Raw genomic sequence first — 21,453 nt, 5'->3', positions numbered from 1 at the left:
GCAGCCGACGTGGAGGCAAGCATGAGATGCCCCTTCTTCTCGTACTTATCAACCGACATAAGATGCCGTGCAAATTTCATGTGCAGAGCCCGTTGTACCTCAGCAATGTCACGTAACCCCAAACCTCCCTCCCGCACAGGCTTACAAATCTTAGACCAAGCACACCATTTCATCTTACCCTGGCCATTTATGTCTCCCCAAAAAAAATTAGAGAGGAAAGAATTTACTTTCTTAAAAATCACCTTCGGCAGATCAAGGACTGCTAATAGATGAGTGGACATGCAAGTGAGTACATGTTTCAAAAGGATGAGCCTACCCCCTTGTGATAGCAGCTTGTGCTTCCATCTCGCCACCTTGTTTCGAATTTTAGCAATAAAAGGCTCTATAATTCTAGCCATGAGACGACCAATTACTATAGGCACCCCCAAATAAATCATCGGAAAACTTTCTACAAAGCCCGAAGCCCTGAAAAGCCCACACTTCCTTGCCAAATTAATATGCTTCGACAGAAAGATTGCCGACTTCTCTGTGTTAATAACTTGACCAGACCATTTTTCATACACTCGCAATGTTTTCATAAGCATTCTCATAGACCTTTTCTCGCCATTAGCAAACACCAAGAAGTCATCCGCATATAGTAAATGGGAAATCAATGGGCCCCCATTAGATGATAAAACCGTCCAATCTTCCATTCTTCAAATTGCCTTCTTAAATGGCGAGATAAAATCTCCTTCATCACAAAAAAATAAATAAATAGATGAGGGGATAAAGGGTCCCCCTGTCGTAAACCCCGGGATGGTTTGAAAAAATCTTCATAGGTTCCATTTATCATGATCGAAAACCATGGGGATTGCACACACTCCGCCACCAAGCTACAAAACTTTTGAGAAAAACCAAAACTATTAAGCACTCTTAAAAGGAAAACCCAATTAACCCTATCATACACATTTGACATGTCAATCTTTAGCATCGCATTTCTCCCTTGGGTTTTTTCTATTTAAAGAGTGCACCATCTCTTGCGCCAACATGATGTTTTAAAAAGTACTATACCTTGGGATGAAAGCCCCTTGCTCCGGCGAGATCACAAAAGGAAAGGAAGACTCTTGGTCATTCCCTTAACCTGTATTTTTGAGAAATCTTGTAAGCAACTAAACAAAGACTAATCGGCCGAAATTTATCAAAGCTTCTCAGATCCTTTACTTTCGGGATAAGTACAATGAAAGAAGAAGTATAGAACCTTGGCAAAGAAGCACCATTAAAAAAAACCCTAGCTGCCTCTACCACATCTCCCTTAATCAAATCCCAACAATACAAATAGAACTCTAACCCAAAGCCGTTTGGACCAGGGGCACTATGCTTCGGAATTGAGAAAACAATTTCTTTAACTTCTTCCTCTGTAGGAGCCTGGCAAAGCAATGAATTCTCAGCATCAGTGACCACTTTCTCCACCAAAGGAGATAAATCATCTTGTTCTATACCGGGGGAGCTCGACAGGAATTCTTGGAAATAATTGGTGGCACCCACATGGACTTCTTCAGGAGAATCCAAGACCGTCCTGTCTTCAAGTTGCATGGATGAAATAGTAGCTGCATTCTTTCTTTGATTGACTATAGCATGGAAAGATTTAGAGTTATTATCCCCTTCTTGTAACCATTTCTTTTTTGCATTTTGAGCCAAATGCATCTCCTCCCTCTTCTCCCATACCCCTAGTTCAGATTTGGTTACAAGATAGTCAATTTCCACCTCATGCATATATGTCGTTTAGCTAGTGCTCAAATAACTCCAATCTCTCCTCATGCGACTTCATATTGTGTTCCACATGACCAAAAATCGGTCGGTTCCAAGCTCACAACGCAATCTTGGTCTTCTTTAACTTCACTGCTAATTTCACCAATCCCGTAGCAGCTTCTGGTTCCTGCCAGACCTCCTTCACACACTCAAAAAAATTTTCATGAGTGCACCCCATGCTGTGGAAACAAAATGGGGATGGCCCATAAGTGATCGACGGTCTATCAAGGTGTAAAACCATTGGACTGTGATCCGAAGTTTTCTGCACTAGATACTTTAACTTTGCAGAGGTAAATAGATTGGAAAAACTCACATTGGTGATTGCCCGATCTAGTCTCGCCCAGCTCCTAGAGCGTCCCTCTTGGCCATTGCACCAAGACATGCTTCTTCCTTGGAACCCCATCTCCACCAAGCCACAATTATTTAAGCATGTATTAAAATCCTCCATGGACGATAAAGGCCTCAGATTCCCTCAAATCCTCTCCCCATCCTCCCGGATAGCATTAAAATCAACCACAACTAACCACGGTAGGTCGTCAATTCAAGATTCTTCAAGGTCTTTTTATAACTCCTTGTGCTCAACTTGAGTGCATTTTGTATACACAAACATGAGAAGAACTTGTTTGTTATCCAATGTAAACCAGCCTAATAAAAGCTGGTCAGACCTATTCACCATCTCAAAGATCACTTCTTCTCTCCAAAACAGCCAAATCTCCCGGCACCCAATTGCTTCATTACAACAAAAATGCTGAAAATATAAAAAACTCGCTAAATTGGACATTTGGTTTTCCATTGCAAAAGGTTCCAAAATAGCCACCACCACCACATTATTTTTCCTCACCAGACTCTTCAATCTTTTTTGAGACCTTCCCAACCCCCTAATGTTCCATACCATAATTGTTTCAATCATAGATTCAATTTTTGAGTTCGGGTAGCCACCCGTTGGGATTCTCATACACCATTGTTCAAAGTAGCTTTCATTTGTGGCAAAGTAGAATATGATTCATATCTTTTTCCTTGGCGAAAATCGCAAGACTACCCTCAACCTCTTTATTCGAAACACATTTAGTTAAGACATCGCTTGGACCTTCAACATTCATGTAGGTATGCCTTCACCTGCTCTCCATTTCCAGTAATTTTGTAACACCCCGTATTTTTAGTGTATTTTTTTTTAATTGAAAGATTATTTGTTATTAATTTAAAATTTATTCTCTTATTTTAAAATTGTTGGATTTTTAGTTGTGTTATTTTTATGATTTTATTTTTGTGAAAATTATTTTTGAAGTGCTTTCTCTAAATTAATTATTTTTATGCGTTTAAATTTCTTCTCAAATTAAATTAACTTGTTGTTGGGTTTAATTAATTATTTTCATGTTAATCACTGTGTTTGAAATATTTTATTTCACTAGCTGTTTTAAAATCGTTTCAGTTGGATCATTTTCGTGACCCAAGTTATGAGGATTGGACCTCATTTCTTTTTTCAGTATTTTTCTTTTCCTTTTCTTTTTCTTTTCTTCTTTTCCTTCTTTTTTCCTTTTCTTTTTTTTTTTCTTCTTTCTTTCTTCTCCCTCCCGCGCCTTTCTCTCTTTCTCTCTCTCCCGTGCGTCAGCCGTTTGCCCTCGACCCGCCGCCGTGCTCCGGCGGTGGTCGACACCGCCCGGCTTCCCAGCACCCCCACCCACCGGCGACCTCCCCCTCCGATTTCCAGCCCCAGCCGCGCCGCCGTTAGCCTCCACGCACCACACGAAGCCGCGGTATTCCTTGCGCCGCTGCGCCGCCGTCGCGCCACCTCCAGCCACCATCTTCTCACCACATCATCCTCGACCTTCTAGCAACCCAATGGACCCAACCCCACCTCAGATCTGTCACCGGTGAAGCTCCACCATCAACATTTCCGTTTTGGGTGTTTTTGCACTTCAACCGCCTATTGCGCCGCCACCCACGGCCAACCACCACCACCATTAGCTTCACCGACATCCCTAAGCCCTACCCTATCAATCTCGGGTCTTCGTTTGCACCCGTTCAAAAGTGAGTTTTTGAGACCCACGGCCACAGTGCATTTGGCACTATTTTGTTGCTGCGTTGCCGCTTCTAGCACCTCCGTGATCTTTCAAAAATTATATTATAGCATTGTAAGTATTTTTTCTAAAGTACTTTTGAGATTTAAATGTATTTCTGCTCTAATTCTTATTTACTGTGTTTTTGTTGGTTGTGCCGAACCGAGTCCGAGGGGTAAGAGGGGGTCGTTTGGATTGGTGGTTGAGAAATTATTTTAGAAGGGAATTTAATTTTCTTTGTCCAGTACAGTTTAATTTTTGGAGGTATTAGTTTATATTTTCTGTTATGGAGTTGTGAATGGGAAGAAGTGTGCTTTGTGTAGTATTGTTGGTTAAATTGTTAGTAATTGTTTGGGACTGCGAACTGTTGGAATAAGTGTGAGTTATTGGAATTTGAATTGGCATTGGTCCTGATGCTTGTATTGGACAATACTGAGATTGGTATAGAATATTTTGGGTCGAAGTGTGGGCTGTCCAGATTGTTATTTGGTTATTTGAGTTGGATTAAACTTGCTGAATTATGGTCTAGAAATTGGGTCTTAAGTTGTCTAAGACCAATTTTGTGTTGTTGGACTTTAATATTTAGTTTATATTATTTTTATGAATAGGTGACGAGACGGATAGAGACCGTATTCAAGTCATAGTTAATGCGCTGCAGGAGTCAGGTAAGCGGGGTTCCTATGCTAAGCCTTACACGAATTATTTGAGATTGAGGTTGATTTTCTAAAAACTTTGCATATTTTTGTGGTGAAATGAGAACTTGGGAAAAACAAAACCAACCTCGGTCGTTTATTTGCATACTCATGAAATCTGTACGAAAAAGAGAAAAATATGTTCTGACATGCATTGTGTAGACATGAGCTAAATTTTGTCATGTGGTTTCTGAAATCTGGAAAAAGAGCGATATTGAGAATATGAAAAGTTGTGCATTTATTTAGAAAGATGTTCTGACTTTTGTGTCCAGCGTGTGTAAACTGTCTGATTCTGTTTTGGTACTATGTTTTTTTTTATATAACATCTGAAAACCTTTGGCATGGTGTACTGGTTTTCGTATCTGACTCTATCTCTGCTTTGCTCTGCTCTGCTCTGTTATGCTTTGCTCTGTTTGGGTTGGTACCAACTTCTCTGTCTCTGAGTGCACCCACTTTGGAAACATAGTGGTTTTATTGTGGTCTTTCCTGTGTGCACACTCGGGGCTCCGAGAAGAATAAAGGAAAGATTTCACCTCTGTCTCTGCCTGGTTTGGCCACCGGGGTTAGCACAACCCTACCACGTGGGTGAAACATGGTCTCTGCTCTGTTTGATGCTCTGTTTTGATCTGATGATGATACTCAGTTTATGTTATGCCAAAGTATTATGGGTTGTACGTGTCTTAAAACCATCGCTCTGTTACTTTTGAAAATATGTTCTGTTCTGCATGATAATTCTGAAAAATATTTTGTTCTGCATGCGATACTTTGTAAATGCTTATGTTTGCACACTAGCATATGATTTCTGCTTACTGAGTTGTTGATAACTCACCCCCTATCATTATAATATTTTTCAGATGATGTGGAGAGTCCAAATGAGGACCTGGATTAGATTGCTGTTTATGTTTAAGCTGAGGAGATGTTGGTAGAAGAAGGACTTCTGGTGTTCCTAGTTTTAATCTCTTTGAGTTTTAGTAATATCTTAGGTTTCAGTGAGATTTATGAAATTATTGGTTGGGTTGTTATGACTACCGGGAGGTTATGGACCCCTTTGATTTATTATTATTGCATTAAAGATTTTGTGGAGTTTGTAATGAGATTATTGAGAAGATTTGAGATTGATTTCATTTATGAAGTTTTTTGGAGATTATTCTTCGAATGTGTTGGGAGACATGATTATGAGTGACAAGTAGTAATTCTCCAAGCCACCCAGGTTTGGGGCGTTACATTTGGTATCAGAGACAGGTTAGAGATTCTGCATACTATAAACCTTGGAGGTTTAGATATCTGTGGGTTTAAGACGAAACTTCAGATTTGAGGTGTAGAATTTTAAAGAATAAGAGATGATTAAGTGGATATTTAAGGTTTAAATTTTACAGAATTTATGATTGAGTTTTGAGATTTTGAGGTTTAGGGATTTTAGATCCGACAAGCTTACTAGGTGGACTATAGGAGATAATCTTTATAAGATTAATTTAAGGTTTAGATTTTTGAGGTTAGATTTTTAAAGACGAAAGAGAGTTTAGAGCGATGTTGGGTTTACAATATGAGATGATAGGAATGACTATATGAGTTGGTTAAAGATATGGCTAAGAATGGGTAAAACCATATGTGCAGTATCAGAAAAGTTTAAAGGTTTAATTGAAAATTATTATTTTTATTTAAATTGAATTTATTTGGTTTTGTTTGATTTTATTTTATTTGAATTGAAATTATGTTATTTTATTTATTAAGTTTATTTTATTTTGTTCGTTTCGTTCGAAACTGAAAAGCGGGTTAAAGATTAAGTTATGGCAGGAATATGGTACAACTGAGAACGCTATTAGTATATTTAGCAGAGTAAGCTTGAACTTTTATCGACTTGGTGTGCATTTATAATTTCATGTTTTGAAAGGAACGACATAGTCTGGATGATCTATTTGGGTAGTAAGATATTTGAGGTTTTTGATTTCATGGATATATGACACGAGGCTTTAGAATAGAAAATTTTATGTTCAACAAGCTTTAAGGATAGACTTACGGAAATTTCACCAAAAGTTTAAGGTTTTACAGACTTTAGGGAATGATTGTTATCATTTAATGTTTTAGATTTTGAAAACTTCGGGAGTCGATTGTTTTATTATTGGATATAAGTTCATCGATCTTACAGATTTTGGAGAATGATTCTGATGTAATTTAAGGTTTTAGAATTACAGATTTGAAGGACTGAATGTAAATGAGATTTAAGTTTTTAATTTTGCAGGCTTGGTGTGCTAGCTGGATTTATTTTGGACATTGGTTAGTATGTGACCATTATTATGGGGTTGATCAGAGTTGAGTTATAGATATAGGGATTTTCAAGGAGATTGCTTCTTTGGGGATTGAAAGTATTGATCTAGTTTGGATAATGATTGTTATTAGTTCGGGATTTTAGTGGCAAGTTATGGGATTAGATCCATATCAGATTCAAGGATAATAGTTGGTGCAGATTCAGGAATGAATTCTTGGTGAATTTGAGGAAAGTGTGTAATAGTGTATGGTTTTAGAGATCAAGAATTTTCTACCTAATGTCATAAGAGTTTTCTGGTCAGTAGGTATGGAGCCACCTTGTACTCAATGGTATTGTTTTATGAGGACATAAATTTTATGCAGGTGGCAAATTATCAGAGTGCGCAATAGGAGCGCGATATTTAGGTTATAATTAAGGATTCAAACCTTGTGTTGATCTTAAGGAATTATTGATAATTTGAAATTTGATAAAGATACTTGTAACTAGGGATTAAACTTTGGTGGTGCGGAATTAGGATATAATTCTTGTTGATTTTGAGATAATAGGTCTGGATGATGGAAATGTTTATTGATGGTTAATTTTGGAAGTGGCTAATAGGTTACCAACTTGTAGAATTCAATGAAGGTTTGTGAGTTTTAACATAGGAGTCGATTGAGGTTAGCGCAGATCGTGTTACGAAAATAGTAATAATCATTGGGATTCCTTGGATGTTGTGTAAAGGCTCTTGTGGAAAGATGAGATTTTGGATAGCATTGCCACCCTAAGAATACTGGACGTGTTGTGCCACTGGGGGACTAATACGAGTATGATGGAATTGCCTATGAAAATAGACTTGAGAGAACATTACTCATGCTTGTTGGGAGTTGTTGTTGGTATGGTCTTTTCGAGCGTGTTTTGAGTTGTATCTGGTATCCTGCTTTAGCGTGATGTTTGACCTTACAAATTTCGACGACGAAATTTTTTTAAGGGGGGAAGGATGTAACACCCCGTATTTTTAGTGTATTTTTTTTAATTGAAAGATTATTTGTTATTAATTTAAAATTTATTCTCTTATTTTAAAATTGTTGGATTTTTAGTTGTTATTTTTATGATTTTATTTTTGTGAAAATTATTTTTGAAGTGCTTTCTCTAAATTAATTATTTTTATGCGTTTAAATTTCTTCTAAAATTAAATTAACGTGTTGTTGGGTTTAATTAATTATTTTCATGTTAATCACTGTGTTTGAAATATTTTATTTCACTAGCTGTTTTAAAATCGTTTCAGTTGGATCATTTTCGTGACCCAAGTTATGAGGATTGGACCTCATTTCTTTTTTCTCTATTTTTCTTTTCCTTTTCTTTTTCTTTTCTTCTTTTCCTTCTTTTTTCTTTTTCTTATTTTTTTCTTCTTTCTTTCTTCTCCCTCCCGCGCCTCTCTCTCTTTCTCTCTCTCCCGTGCGTCAGCCGTTTGCCCTCGACCCGCCGCTGTGCTCCGGCGATGGTCGACACCGCCCGGCTTCCCAGCACCCCCACCCACCGGCGACCTCCCCCTCCGATTTCCAGCCCCAGCCGCGCTGTCGTTAGCCTCCACGCACCACACGAAGCCGCGGTATTCCTTGCGCCGCTGCGCCGCCGTCGCGCCACCTCCGGCCACCATCTTCTCACCACATCATCCTCGACCTCCTAGCAACCCATTGGACCCAACCCCACCTCCGATCTGTCACCGGTGAAGCCCCACCATCAACATTTCCGTTTTGGGTGTTTTTGCACTTCAACCGCCTATTGCGCCGCCACCCACGGCCAACCACCACCACCATTAGCTTCACCGACATCCCTAAGCCCTACCCTATCAATCTCGGGTCTTCGTTTGCACCCGTTCAAAAGTGGATTTTTGAGACCCACGGCCACAGTGCATTTGGCACTGTTTTGTTGCTGCGTTGCCGCTTCTAGCACCTCCGTGATCTTTCAAAAATTATATTATAGCATTGTAAGTATTTTTCCAAAGTACTTTTGAGATTTAAATGTATTTCTGCTCTAATTCTTATTTACTGTGTTTTTGTTGGTTGTGTCGGATCGAGTCCGAGGGGTAAGAGGGGGTCGTTTGGATTGGTGGTTGAGAAATTATTTTAGAAGGGAATTTAATTTTCTTTGTCTAGTACAGTTTAATTTTTGGAGGTATTAGTTTATATTTTCTGTTATGGAGTTGTGAATGGGAAGAAGTGTGCTTTGTGTAGTATTGTTGGTTAAATTGTTAGTAATTGTTTGGGACTGCGAACTGTTGGAATAAGTGTGAGTTATTGGAATTTGAATTGGCATTGGTCCTGATGCTTGTATTGGACAATACTGAGATTGGTATAGAATATTTTGGGTCGAAGTGTGGGCTGTCCAGATTGTTATTTGGTTATTTGAGTTGGATTAAACTTGTTGAATTATGGTCTAGAAATTGGGTCTTAAGTTGTGTAAGACCAATTTTGTGTTGTTGGACTTTAATATTTAGTTTATATTATTTTTATGAATAGGTGACGAGACGGATAGAGACCGTATTCAAGTCATAGTTAATGCGCTGCAGGAGTCAGGTAAGCGGGGTTCCTATGCTAGGCCTTACACGAATTATTTGAGATTGAGGTTGATTTTCTAAAAACTTTGCATATTTTTGTAGTGAAATGAGAACTTGGGAAAAACAAAACCAACCTCGGTCGTTTATTTGCATACTCATGAAATCTGTACGAAAAAGAGAAAAATATGTTCTGACATGCATTGTGTAGACATGAGCTAAATTTTGTCATGTGGTTTCTGAAATCTGGAAAAAGAGCGATATTGAGAATATGAAAAGTTATGCATTTATTTAGAAAGATGTTCTGACTTTTGTGTCCAGCGTGTGTAAACTGTCTGATTCTGTTTTGGTACTATGTTTTTTTTTATATAACATCTGAAAACCTTTGGCATGGTGTACTGGTTTTCGTATCTGACTCTATCTCTGCTTTGCTCTGCTCTGCTCTGTTATGCTCTGCTCTGTTTGGGTTGGTACCAACTTCTCTGTCTCTGAGTGCACCCACTTTGGAAACATAGTGGTTTTATTGTGGTCTTTCCTGTGTGCACACTCGGGGCTCCGAGAAGAATAAAGGAAAGATTTCACCTCTGTCTCTGCCTAGTTTGGCCACTGGGGTTAGCACAACCCTACCACGGGGGTGAAACATAGTCTCTGCTCTGTTTGATGCTCTGTTTTGATCTGATGATGATACTCAGTTTATGTTATGCCAAAGTATTATGGGTTGTACGTGTCTTAAAACCACTTACTGAGTTGTTGATAACTCACCCCCTATCATTATAATCAGGGCTGCAAACGGGCCGGTCCGGTCCGGTCCGGTCCGGTCCGGCGATGGACCGAAAATTTTCGATCCATTATTTTTCCGACCTAATGACCGAACACAGTAGACCGACGGACGGAGCTATCGTCCGTCCGGTCCAACGTCCGCTTCTTTTAATAATTAATAAAAAAATTTATTTAAAATACTAAATTAAACTAAGTGACTTATTAATGTGGATTATGTAACAAACTCAATAAAAAAAATATTTTATATGGTCAATGATAATAAATTAGATGAAAATTATATTATTAATTTATATAATTACTATATAATTAACTAATTGATATTATATATTTATTAATTCATAGAATATTAACAAGTGTTAATAGTATATTTAAAATTTTATATTATTAATAGTGATAGGTTAAATGAATATATATATAAAATATTGTTAATTTATAGAATATTAACAAGTATTAATAATATATTTAAAAATTTATATTGTTAATTGTACAATTATTATATATAAAATATATATAAAAAATATATATTTTTTTTAATTTTCATTCGGTCCGGTCCGGTCCGGTCCGGTCCGAAAAAACTGTGGACCGTGGACCGGACCGAATGATTTCGGTCCTCTAAAATATGGACCGGACCGGACCGGTCTAAGTCTCGGTCCGGTCCGGTCCGGACCGAAACGGTCGGTCCGGTCGGTCCGTTCGGTCCGACCGGACCGTTAATCACCCCTAATTATAATATTTTTCAGATGATGTGGAGAGTCCAAATGAGGACCTGGATTAGATTGCTGTTTGTGTTTAAGCTGAGGAGATGTTGGTAGAAGAAGGACTTTTGGTGTTCCTAGTTTTAATCTCTTTGAGTTTTAGTAATATCTTAGGTTTCAGTGAGATTTATGAAATTATTGGTTGGGTTGTTATGACTACCGGGAGGTTATGGACCCCTTTGATTTATTATTATTGCATTAAAGATTTTGTGGAGTTTGTAATGAGATTATTGAGAAGATTTGAGATTGATTTCATTTATGAAGTTTTTTGGAGATTATTCTTCGAATGTGTTGGGAGACATGATTATGAGTGACAAGTAGTAATTCTCCAAGCCACCCGGGTTTGGGGCGTTACAAATTTCATAGCTGTATCCCACTGACCACTATCCATCTCTATCTGGCACATGTTATTCAACAGATCAGCTTAAAGAAGAAGAGTTTCTTCATTATGTAAAAAAAGAGTACTGCCAAACTCTATCTCCTTTGTACGCAATGGTCTAGCCATACCATTATGGGGCCCTTCTCTATGCCTAGCATTTTCATAGATAGTAAGGTCCTGCACAGCCTTACCCATCGCTGCATCCCCATGTGGCATCTCCACAACCTGAATCTTCTTCCTTGTCTCACCTGTAATAGTCTTCCACACCAATGACGTAGTGATCATCGGCAGGGGGGTGGGCACCACCATAGGCACGCCCTAGCAGAAATGATAGAAACCTACCAAAATAGGAAATCCCACGTATTGCGGAGCGTTGTCGTGGAGCCTTTTTTTACTTTATCTCAAGTCTTTTTCATTGAGGAATAATCTCACATTGGCTGTGGACAAGGTCTTAGGCATGTTTATATGCAATGAGCAATCATCTATTGTTGAACCGGTTTTATGAGATGAGTTAGGCCCATGAATTTCTTCATGATATCAGAGCCTGTCACAGGACGAATGGGGCCCACACTCTTACCCCGTGACAATGACCAGAAAAAATACTGGCCTGCACGTGAGGGAGGGTGTTGAGGAATAATCTCACATTGGCTGTGGACAAAGTTTTAGGCATGTTTATAAGTAATGAACAATCATCTCTTGTAGAACCAGTTTTATAAGATAAGTTAGGCCTACGAATTCTTCATTTTCTCCCTTTTTCTATTACGTTAAATTATAAAGTTATTTTTATCGTAAAATAGAATTAATATATTACATAAAATTACGTCCGTTTGTGAATTTACTTATGCAAAATCTCTTTTTAGCCATTACACTTTTATAAAAATTTATATAACGTCCATTTGTAATTAATTTACAACCATAGGATGCCAACATAGTTCAAATGCATAGCATTTGTGGAATATATTGAAGAAAAATGAAATTTACAGTCGTGGAGTGCACAAGCGTAGCACAGTCTTTTTGAAAAAAATAAATACATATGGGATTCACATGAAAAAAATTAAAATTTTAATAGAAAATGATAGGGATCTCACTTTTTAATGGAAAATTAATTTTTTCACATCATTTTTTAAACACTTTTAAATATTTTAAAAAATAAATTCACAATATTATTAAACAACACTTTCTTAATTACTAAGTAAAAAAAACTAGAAAAAAAATTTGGAGTGGGATCCCCTAGCGGGATCCCTAGGATTACCCTTTTTTAATAGTGGAGCTCACTCTTTTTCAAAACGATTGCATGGCATTTGTGTAGTCCATGACTATATGTAGTATTACTCTTTGGTGAAAGATAAATATTTTTTGGTACGTTGTTTTAGAGTGTTACTGTTTTATTTGAGTTAACATGTTTTATATGATTTTGGAAAATGAGATAAAAAATTGAATACAAATATTATAAAGTTAAAAAAGTTGTTTGAATATATTTTTTAATATTTTTTCATTTTAAAATTTGAAAAAGTTATATTTTTTTTTCTTTTGGAAATTTGAGAAAGTTTTAATGATTAAATAATGATTAGATGAAAATTAGGTTAGAGATTTGAAATTAAAAAATAATTTTTTTTTAAATGATAACATTTGCGAAGAAAATTATAAAATATTTTGAGATCATCATCCCATCTCATCTCATCTAAGTGCCGAAACATAGGCTAAAAATCAATGTTTCAAAAGCTTGATCTTTTTGTCCATATCTATCACCATTATCACTGAGTCAAGGCCGTCTTCTAAAATAATGGAACCACGATTACTACCTGGTGCTATAAGGACATGATGTCATTACTAAGGATCGACAACTTCTAGCGGAACCCAATAGGCACGGATATGTCATCACCATGGAAGACTTTTCTAGATAGTAATTGGTGGAAATATGCATATATAGAATAAGGAAGAGACAAAAATGCAAAACAAATTATACATATAAAAATTATATGGAAATGGACTCCATCTATCGTTAATTTGAAGCCATCTGTCATTAATTTGAAGCCTATGATGCCAACTTAGTGTCTATATATGTGTGTATGTAAGTATGTAACTTAATAATAACATATTAATTAATAACTTAATATTCATATTCATATTCATATTTAAGAGTACTGAGTTTATATCAAGGAGGCATAAATAATAATATTAAAATTTCATGTTATATTAATTTATAGTATGTGTATAAATATATATAGCATAAAAATTAAAAAAGTTATAATATATTTAATATAAGAAATTAAATATATCCTATAAAACAAAAGAAAGTAAATATATATATATATATATATTTGGCTTTGGTTTGGTCTAATTCGGTTTTCAAGATTTTGAAAACCGATATCAAACTAGTTAAGAGTTTCAAAGCAAAAGATTGAAAAGAGTCAGTCATACTAAAAATCAATGATTCAAAAGCTAGCTTTCTTTGTCCTTGATCTCTATCTCGATCTCCATCATGACCGACTCAAGGTCTGCTCAAATAATGCAACTGTGATTACTACCTGCTATAAGGACATGTCATTAATTAATAAGGATGGAAGACTTCTAGGAACCCAGTAGGCACGGATATGTTATCACCATGAAAGACTTTCTAGATGGTCATCGGTGGAAATATGCATATATGGAGAACGTAAGAAACAAAATGCAAAACAAATTATTTATATAAAAATTTATTTGGAAATGGCATCCATATGTGGTTAATTTGGAAATTCAGTGCTAGTAATATTGAATCTGTCAGCTGAGCATCATTCGACTCGGATCTTCTGCATGATTAGTTGAATTGTATAGCATTTGTAGAACTAATGAAAGAGAGATTTTCTGGTACTATGTTTTAGAGCGGTATTAGCAGATGTTGTACGAGGTTGCTTAGAGCAATAGCTTTGGAGACTCACATATGTAAAATTTATTGCAAGACTGTAACATCAAATGGATATGAATTGCAGGTGTTAAAAATGGAATTCTCGTATAAAACAGTTCTTATTAACTCCATAATATAGTATAAAACATGCAATAATTTTGGTTTCGATTTGGGTTGATTTGTTCAATTTCGTGTATATACAGAGAAGCATCTCCAATAGGCTTTTGTTAGTCTGTACGAAAGTGTTAAGGCCGGATTTGAATAGTGAGTTAAGATGAAATGAGTTGAGATGAAAAATTAAATTGAAATATTAAAATACTATTTGAATATAATTTTATAATAATATTTTTATTTTAATATTTAAAAAAATTGAATTGTTTAATATTTTCTTTTAAAAATTTGACCATTGCTTTGACGCCATGGATATTCGGAGACGACTTGCATTATTTTAATTGTGAGTCAATGCACTATTACGTTATTCAAATAGTTGGGATAAGAACTTATGGAGGGACCCACCGAGAGCCAATTAAAAACATTGATTCAAAACTAGCTCTATTTGCATATATATATATATATATATATATATATATATATAGATGTGGTTATTTTAATATTTGTGGTTGTAGTCAATAATGCACTAATATTACGTTATGAGTGTATAGGTAGGTGCTGGTGGCCTATTTAAACAAAACCTTTGCGAGTAATTTCTTAAAAGAGTAGAAAGCAATTAGTTGATCAATGGATCAGATGGGGCAATTCTGTTGGTGCGTTTTTATTATTTTGGTCTGTGTTCAAGCATGTATGATCCCTCCGTGCTCTGGTTGTTTGGAGGAAGAGCAAAATGCTCTTTTGTTACTGATCAACTACCCAAAAGAATCTTTTTCACCAACTTCCAACTTAATTACTAACAAAGAGATTCATGCTACTGATTGCTGCAATTGGACAGCTGTCAAGTGCAGCAACATTACAGGCCGTGTAACCCATATTGATCTTTATGGGTTGCTGTATTCTTGGAGTAGTATTGGATCAGAATATTGGTACTTGAATACCTCTTTGTTTCTTCCCTTTCAAGAGCTCAAGTCTCTGTATTTGTCCAGTTACAGTTACAGATATAATTTGAGGGTATCAAAAGAAGGTCTGTGCATATTATAACTTGTGATATATAGCATTTCTTCCAATATTTTTGTTGTGAGATGAGAAATTACTTAGTTGAATATACTTATTTTGAATTTAAACAAAATTATTGTAGGTTTGGAAAGATTGTCTGGTTTGACCAACCTGGAGGTGCTTAACTTGTATGGTATTCCCTCCAATGACAGCCTCTTGCCATCCCTTGCCAAGATTGCAACGCTCAAGAAACTATATTTGAGTGGAATCAAAGAATGGGATTATGAAGCTAATTATAATAATAGCCAAGGTAAGTATATAAATAATAAATTGCTCTTTTTATTGTAAAAAGGAAATATAAAATCACTTCTTATTAAGGCATCTTCAATAACTAACTCAGCCAACAATACACGCACAGCAGAGCAGCAAATTAAAACAGAGGAATCACCTCTTCTTAGCCACGTCACTCACAAAGCATAACTAACGGATTGTAATTAATTCAAAGAGTATTATCAGAGGAATCACATTCTGATATTGTACTACAATTTCCATTCTGTTACAGTAAACGTGAAGTCTATATATATAAACCATTGTGGGTCTGTATATATACAGATACAAGTAGAAATCAAAGTTCAATAGAATTCAAGAATTCAGTTTCTCTTTTTGTCCTTTTCTCAAACATCTTCTTTACGTTTAACACTTCTCACGATAAACCTATTCACTTATATTAATAACATATATGATTAATCCAATAGTCAACAACTAATATTAAAATTATATGTTATATTAATTTTATAACATGTGTAATATATATAGCATAAAAATTAAAAAAGTTGTAATATATTTAATATAAGAAATTAAATATATCCTACAAAAAAAAAAGAAATTAAATATATATTTGGCTTTGGTTTGGTCTAATATCTTGAAAACCGATATCAAACTGGTGTTTAATCGATTTTGTTTTATAAGAAATTATTTGTAGCTAGATTAGTTTGTGAACTGCACATCTGCGATGTCTTTTTATGAACATAGCATTCCTCTAATCTAAAAGCTGTGATGATGTAGCTATCTATATGGTAGTGATCTAGGAGGCATTTAGAGTTATAAATAATCAAAACTACTGACAATCTTTTAACCATTTTTCCTTTAAATCGTATGATGGTGTTTGTTAGTGGAAATGTTGAAATGCAAATCGTTTGCATTTAGGCCCGTTTAGACGTTTGGAGTATTTCATAATTTTGTGAATAGTAATAAATTGTTTTGAGTTAATATATTTTATTAGATTTTGAAACAAAATAGAGAAAAAGTTAAATCAAATATTATAAAATTAAAAAAATATTTTAAATATTTTTTTTATTATAAAGTGTGTAAAAGTTATATTGATTTTTTTGTTTTATTTTTAAGTTTGTAAAAATTGTATTAATTTTTGTATTTTATTTTGAAGTTTGTAAAAGTTGTACTTAGGGGTGTGCAAAATTTCAAAAATTCCGACTCCGTCTGACTTCCGCTCCGACGGAGTCGGAGTTGTCGGAATTTAGAGTCGGAATTCGAAGTAGCTCCGAATAACTATTCGGAGTCGGAGTCGGAATCGGAGTGAAATTTTTTTTATAAAACCCAGCTGTAAAACGACGTCGTTTTACAGCTGGGTTTTTTTTAAAAAAATTGAACGACACCATTCCACTTAATATGGAACGGCGTCGTTTCATATTAAAAAGGGGGGTCCAAAACGCGTCACCCCCCTTCTTCTTCCTTCTTCAGTTCTTCTTCCTTCTTCCTTCTCCCTTCTCTCTCGCGTCTCACTAAACCAGTGAAGCCGTCTCGCACCTCACGTCTCGTGTCTTTCTTGCCAGCGTGCTGCCGTTCGTCGTTGCTCCTCCGTGCCACCGTTCCTCATTGCTCCTCTGTTTAGCTTCCACCTACGGTGAGAGTAAGGTTATGAGCCCTAAATTTAATTCAAGCAATTTAATTCAAGCACGTCTCTTATGAATTGGAGCCAACAGTTGTGATTCCTGTGAATTGGTTGTATTGAATATAGTCCCAACAAATCACGGCGCTCAAAATCCTGAATTTTACATTGTATTGAACACTTGCGCTCGAGCGAGGTGTCGAGCGCACGTTGTATTGAACATTGGCTCGAGCGATATGTCGAACGGAAGTCGAGCGAACCTCTCTGGAAGAGTTCTGCTCGAGTGCTACGTCGAGCGCACATCGAGCGAACCTCTCTGGATGGGTTCTGCTCGAGCGCCACGTCGACCTCCATTCAGAATTCCCTCCGACCACCGTTCGGAGTTTCGATCGGATGTCGGAGCTCTGACCTCCGTTCGGAGTTCCGATTGGAGGTCGGAGCTCCGAACTCCGATCGGAATCGGACTCCGACTCAGTTCGGAGTCGGAGTCGGAGGGGCAATTCGGCTCCGACTTTTGTCGGAGTCGGAGGTCAGAAACAACAACTCCGACTCCGTCGAAGTCGGAGCCCACCCCTAGTTGTACTTGTTTTTATGTTTAGTTAATGATTAGGTAATAATTAGATAAAAAATTTAAAAATTTAAAATTAAAATGTGCCGGTGGCCTATTTAAACAAAACCTTTGCGAGTAATTACTTAAAGAGTAGAAAGCAATTAGTTGATCAATGGATCAGATGGGGCGTTTTTGTTGCTGCATTTTTATTATTTTGGTCTCTGTTCAAACTCGTATCATCCCTCCGTGCTCTGCTTGTTTGGAGCAAGAGCAAAATGCTCTTTTACTACTAATCAAAACCACCATCAATGAATCTTTTTTACCATCTTCCAAATTAATTACCAACAAAGAGATTCATGCTACTGATTGCTGCAATTGGACAGCTGTCGAGTGCAGCAACATCACAGGCCGTGTAACCCATATTTATCTTTATGATTTGTTGGATTATTGGAGTGGTCATGGATCAGAATATTGGTACTTGAATACCTCTTTGTTTCTTCCCTTTCAAGAGCTCAAGTCTTTGTATTTGTACGGTAACAAATATAATTGGATGGTATCAAAAGAAGGTCTGTGCATATTATAACTTGTGATATATAGCATTTCTTCCAATATTTTTGTTGTGAGATGAGAAATTAGTTGAATATACTTATTTTGAATTTAACCAAAATTATTGTAGGTTTCGAAAGATTGTCTGGTTTGACCAACCTGGAGGTGCTTTCCTTGGATTATTTTCCCTTCAATGACAGCCTCTTGCCATCCCTTGCCAAGATTGTAACGCTCAAGAAACTATATTTGAGTGGAATATTCCAGGGGTGGGATTACGAAGCTGCTAATAATAATAATAGCCAAGGTAAGTAAATCAATAATAAAATTGCTCTTTTTATTGTAAAAAGGAAATATAAAATCACTTCAATAACTGACTCAGCCAACAATACACATGCACAGCAAAACAGAGGAATCACCTCTTAGCTCTTAGCCACGTCACTCACAAAGCATAACTAACGGATTGTAATTAATTCAAAGAGTATTATCAGAGGAATCACATTCTGATATTGTACTACAATTTCCATTCTGTTACAGTAAACGTGAAGTCTATATATATAAACCATTGTGGGTCTGTATATATACAGATACAAGTAGAAATCAAAGTTCAATAGAATTCAAGAATTCAGTTTCTCTTTTTGTCCTTTTCTCAAACATCTTCTTTACGTTTAACACTTCTCACGATAAACCTATTCACTTATATTAATAACATATATGATTAATCGATTCGGTTATAGACTATTTCTTCCAAAATAGTCAATAACTAAATTTTTTCCATTTGTTGTTAGTGTTGCGAGAGAGAAATCATGAAAGAGCCTCCAAAACCTAGTTTCAAGAAAATTAAGTTGCAATATGATCACTCATTTAAAGGCGACTTGGCCTTAGATTTAAATTAAGTTGGTCCAAATATATGGAGCATGAGAAAATCAAACAGACATCGGTTATTTCCACAAGCTCAAATCATTGGACACACAACTCCCATATATATATTCCAATTTGTTGTATTTTAAGATTTATTGTACACAGCTTTGGACATTGAAAAATCACAATTGCAGGTTTTGAAAGATTGTCTGGTTTGAGCAATCTGGAGGAGCTTTACTTGGATGATAATGACTTTAATGAAAGCATCTTGCCATCTCTTGGCAAGATTACATCGCTTAAGAAACTATCTTTGGGGTGGAATAAGATTACTGGAAGGGTCCCAATTAATAAAGGTCGGTACATATATATTGTATTAGCCAGTTAGGTAGTACTACTACTTCTATTTTCATTTACCTTATATTTATGTAGTTTCCTAATCTGATTCAGTTTTTACAAATTTTTCTAATGAATAATGGAATATCAAAATTATTGCAGGTTTTACAATGAGTAAGCTAGAGGAGCTTGACTTGGAGGGTAATTATAACATCACAGACGTGAGATTCATTTGCAAGATTGCAATATCGCTCAAGAAACTATATTTGAGTGATGCTTACTTGAATGGGAGAATTAATATCCAGAGTAAGTCTCAAAGTTGAATTACTTATCAATTTGCCACAGGTATGTGTACTATTACATCTACAAAAGAATTACACAAAATCAATTCCACGAATTGACGTGACTTCATCTGATCCGTTAGATCTACTTTACAATAAAAATAATTTTATAATCTGACAAACTACATCAAGCGGCCACATCAGTTTATGGAATTATTTTTGTATAATTTTTTTGTGACTACAGTATTTTCCAACCTAAAATATTAGATGGAAGACGTATAAGTCTCACCTCAAGTTGTTGGCTTCATAATATATATTGTCTTGTTTTTCGGTGTACTTCATATGCTATAAGATGGTAGTGATTTCTTAATAATTTCAATACACATGATAAATATCTAAAGCTTGCGTTGTAGTTTAATTTTTTAGAGCTTGGAAAACTAAAAATACAGGAGTTGTATTTGGATGATATAGAATAAAAATGAGGCCTAAATATTGTATGCTTACGTTATTTTAATATTGTATGCTTACGTTATTCAAGTAGTTGGGATAAGATCAACTTAATTAATGGGACCCAACGAGAGTGCATAGGTAGGTAGGTGGCGGTGGCCTATTTAAACAAAAACCTTTGCGAGTCTTATTGTAGTTAATGGGACCCAACGAGAGTGCATAGGTAGGTGGCGTTTATGCTGGTGCGTTATTATTTTGGTCTGGGTTCAAGCATGTATCATCCCTGCGTGCTCTGATTGTTTGAAGGAAGAGCAAAATGCTCTTTTCCTATTGATCAAAGCCTCCATCAATTACCCAAATGAATCTTTTTCACCATCTTCCAACTTAATCAACAAAGAGATTACTACTGATTGTTGGATTCTTGTCGTGGATCAGAATATTGGTACTTGAATACCTCTTAATTTGTTTCTTCCCTTTCAAGAGCTCAAGTCTCTGCATTTGGGTTACATGAGTTATAATTTTAGGGTATCAAAAGAAGGTCTGTGTATATAACTTGTGATAGCATTTCTTCCATTTTTCTTGTGAGATGAGAAATTAGTTTAATATAATTATTTTGAATTTAACCAAAATTGCATTTCTTCCATTCTTTTTTATTACATGTAACCCCTCGACATCCATTTTGAAACCACGGTTTTCCAAACCCAGGCATAAAAATGCCACATAGATTAACTCAAAACTTATACAGTTGAATCTACTTATTATGACATGGATACTCATGAATTTAACCAAAATTGTAGGTCTTGAAAGATTGTCTTGTTTGAGCAAGCTGGAGGAGATTTACTTGGATGAGAATGACTTTAATGAAAGCATCTTGTCGTCCCTTGGCAAGATTGCATCGCTTAAGAAACTATCTTTGATGGGGAATAAGATTAGTGGAAAGGTCCCAATTAATAAAGGTCGGTTTATATTCATGTATTAGCTAGTTAGGTAGTACTACTACTTCTATTTTCATTTACCTTATATTTATGTAGTTTCCTAATCTGATTCAGTTTTTACAAATTTTTCTAATGAATAATGGAATATCAAAATTATTGCAGGTTTTACAATGAGTAAGCTAGAGGAGCTTTACTTGGATTATAATAACTTCACAGACATGAGATTCATTTGTAAGATACCATCTCTCAAGAAACTATATCTGCGCAAAGCTAAGTTGAATGGGGAAATTAATATCCAGGGTAAGTCTCAAAGTTCATTTACTTATCAATGCACGTGATAAGTAATTTCAATGCAC

General features: G+C 35.8%; 1 protein-coding gene across 3 annotated transcripts in view; it reads left to right on the top strand.

Moving 5' to 3' along the window:
- LOC109005318 (receptor-like protein 56) overlaps window positions 1-21,453 on the top strand; it is a 75,324-nt gene that overhangs the window by 51,386 nt on the left and 2,485 nt on the right. The window contains exons 1-6 of one of the 3 annotated variants that reach the window (XM_035694935.1): window positions 14,918-15,269; window positions 15,384-15,551; window positions 19,296-19,454; window positions 19,597-19,740; window positions 20,960-21,118; window positions 21,260-21,397. In XM_035694935.1, the coding sequence (XP_035550828.1) occupies window positions 14,936-15,269; window positions 15,384-15,551; window positions 19,296-19,454; window positions 19,597-19,740; window positions 20,960-21,118; window positions 21,260-21,397 (1,102 nt within the window). In that variant the 5' untranslated portion in view covers window positions 14,918-14,935. Of the gene's footprint in view, window positions 1-14,917; window positions 15,270-15,383; window positions 15,552-19,295; window positions 19,455-19,596; window positions 19,741-20,959; window positions 21,119-21,259; window positions 21,398-21,453 lie in introns of those variants that run through there. The other 2 variants (XM_035694932.1, XM_035694933.1) reach the window with 2 other exon arrangements.

Source organism: Juglans regia, chromosome 10 (assembly GCF_001411555.2).
Source record: "Juglans regia cultivar Chandler chromosome 10, Walnut 2.0, whole genome shotgun sequence".
In the NCBI taxonomy this organism is placed as follows: domain Eukaryota; kingdom Viridiplantae; phylum Streptophyta; class Magnoliopsida; order Fagales; family Juglandaceae; genus Juglans; species Juglans regia.
Note: the sequence above shows the minus strand (reverse complement) of the source record. Positions and strands in the feature narration are given on the sequence as shown.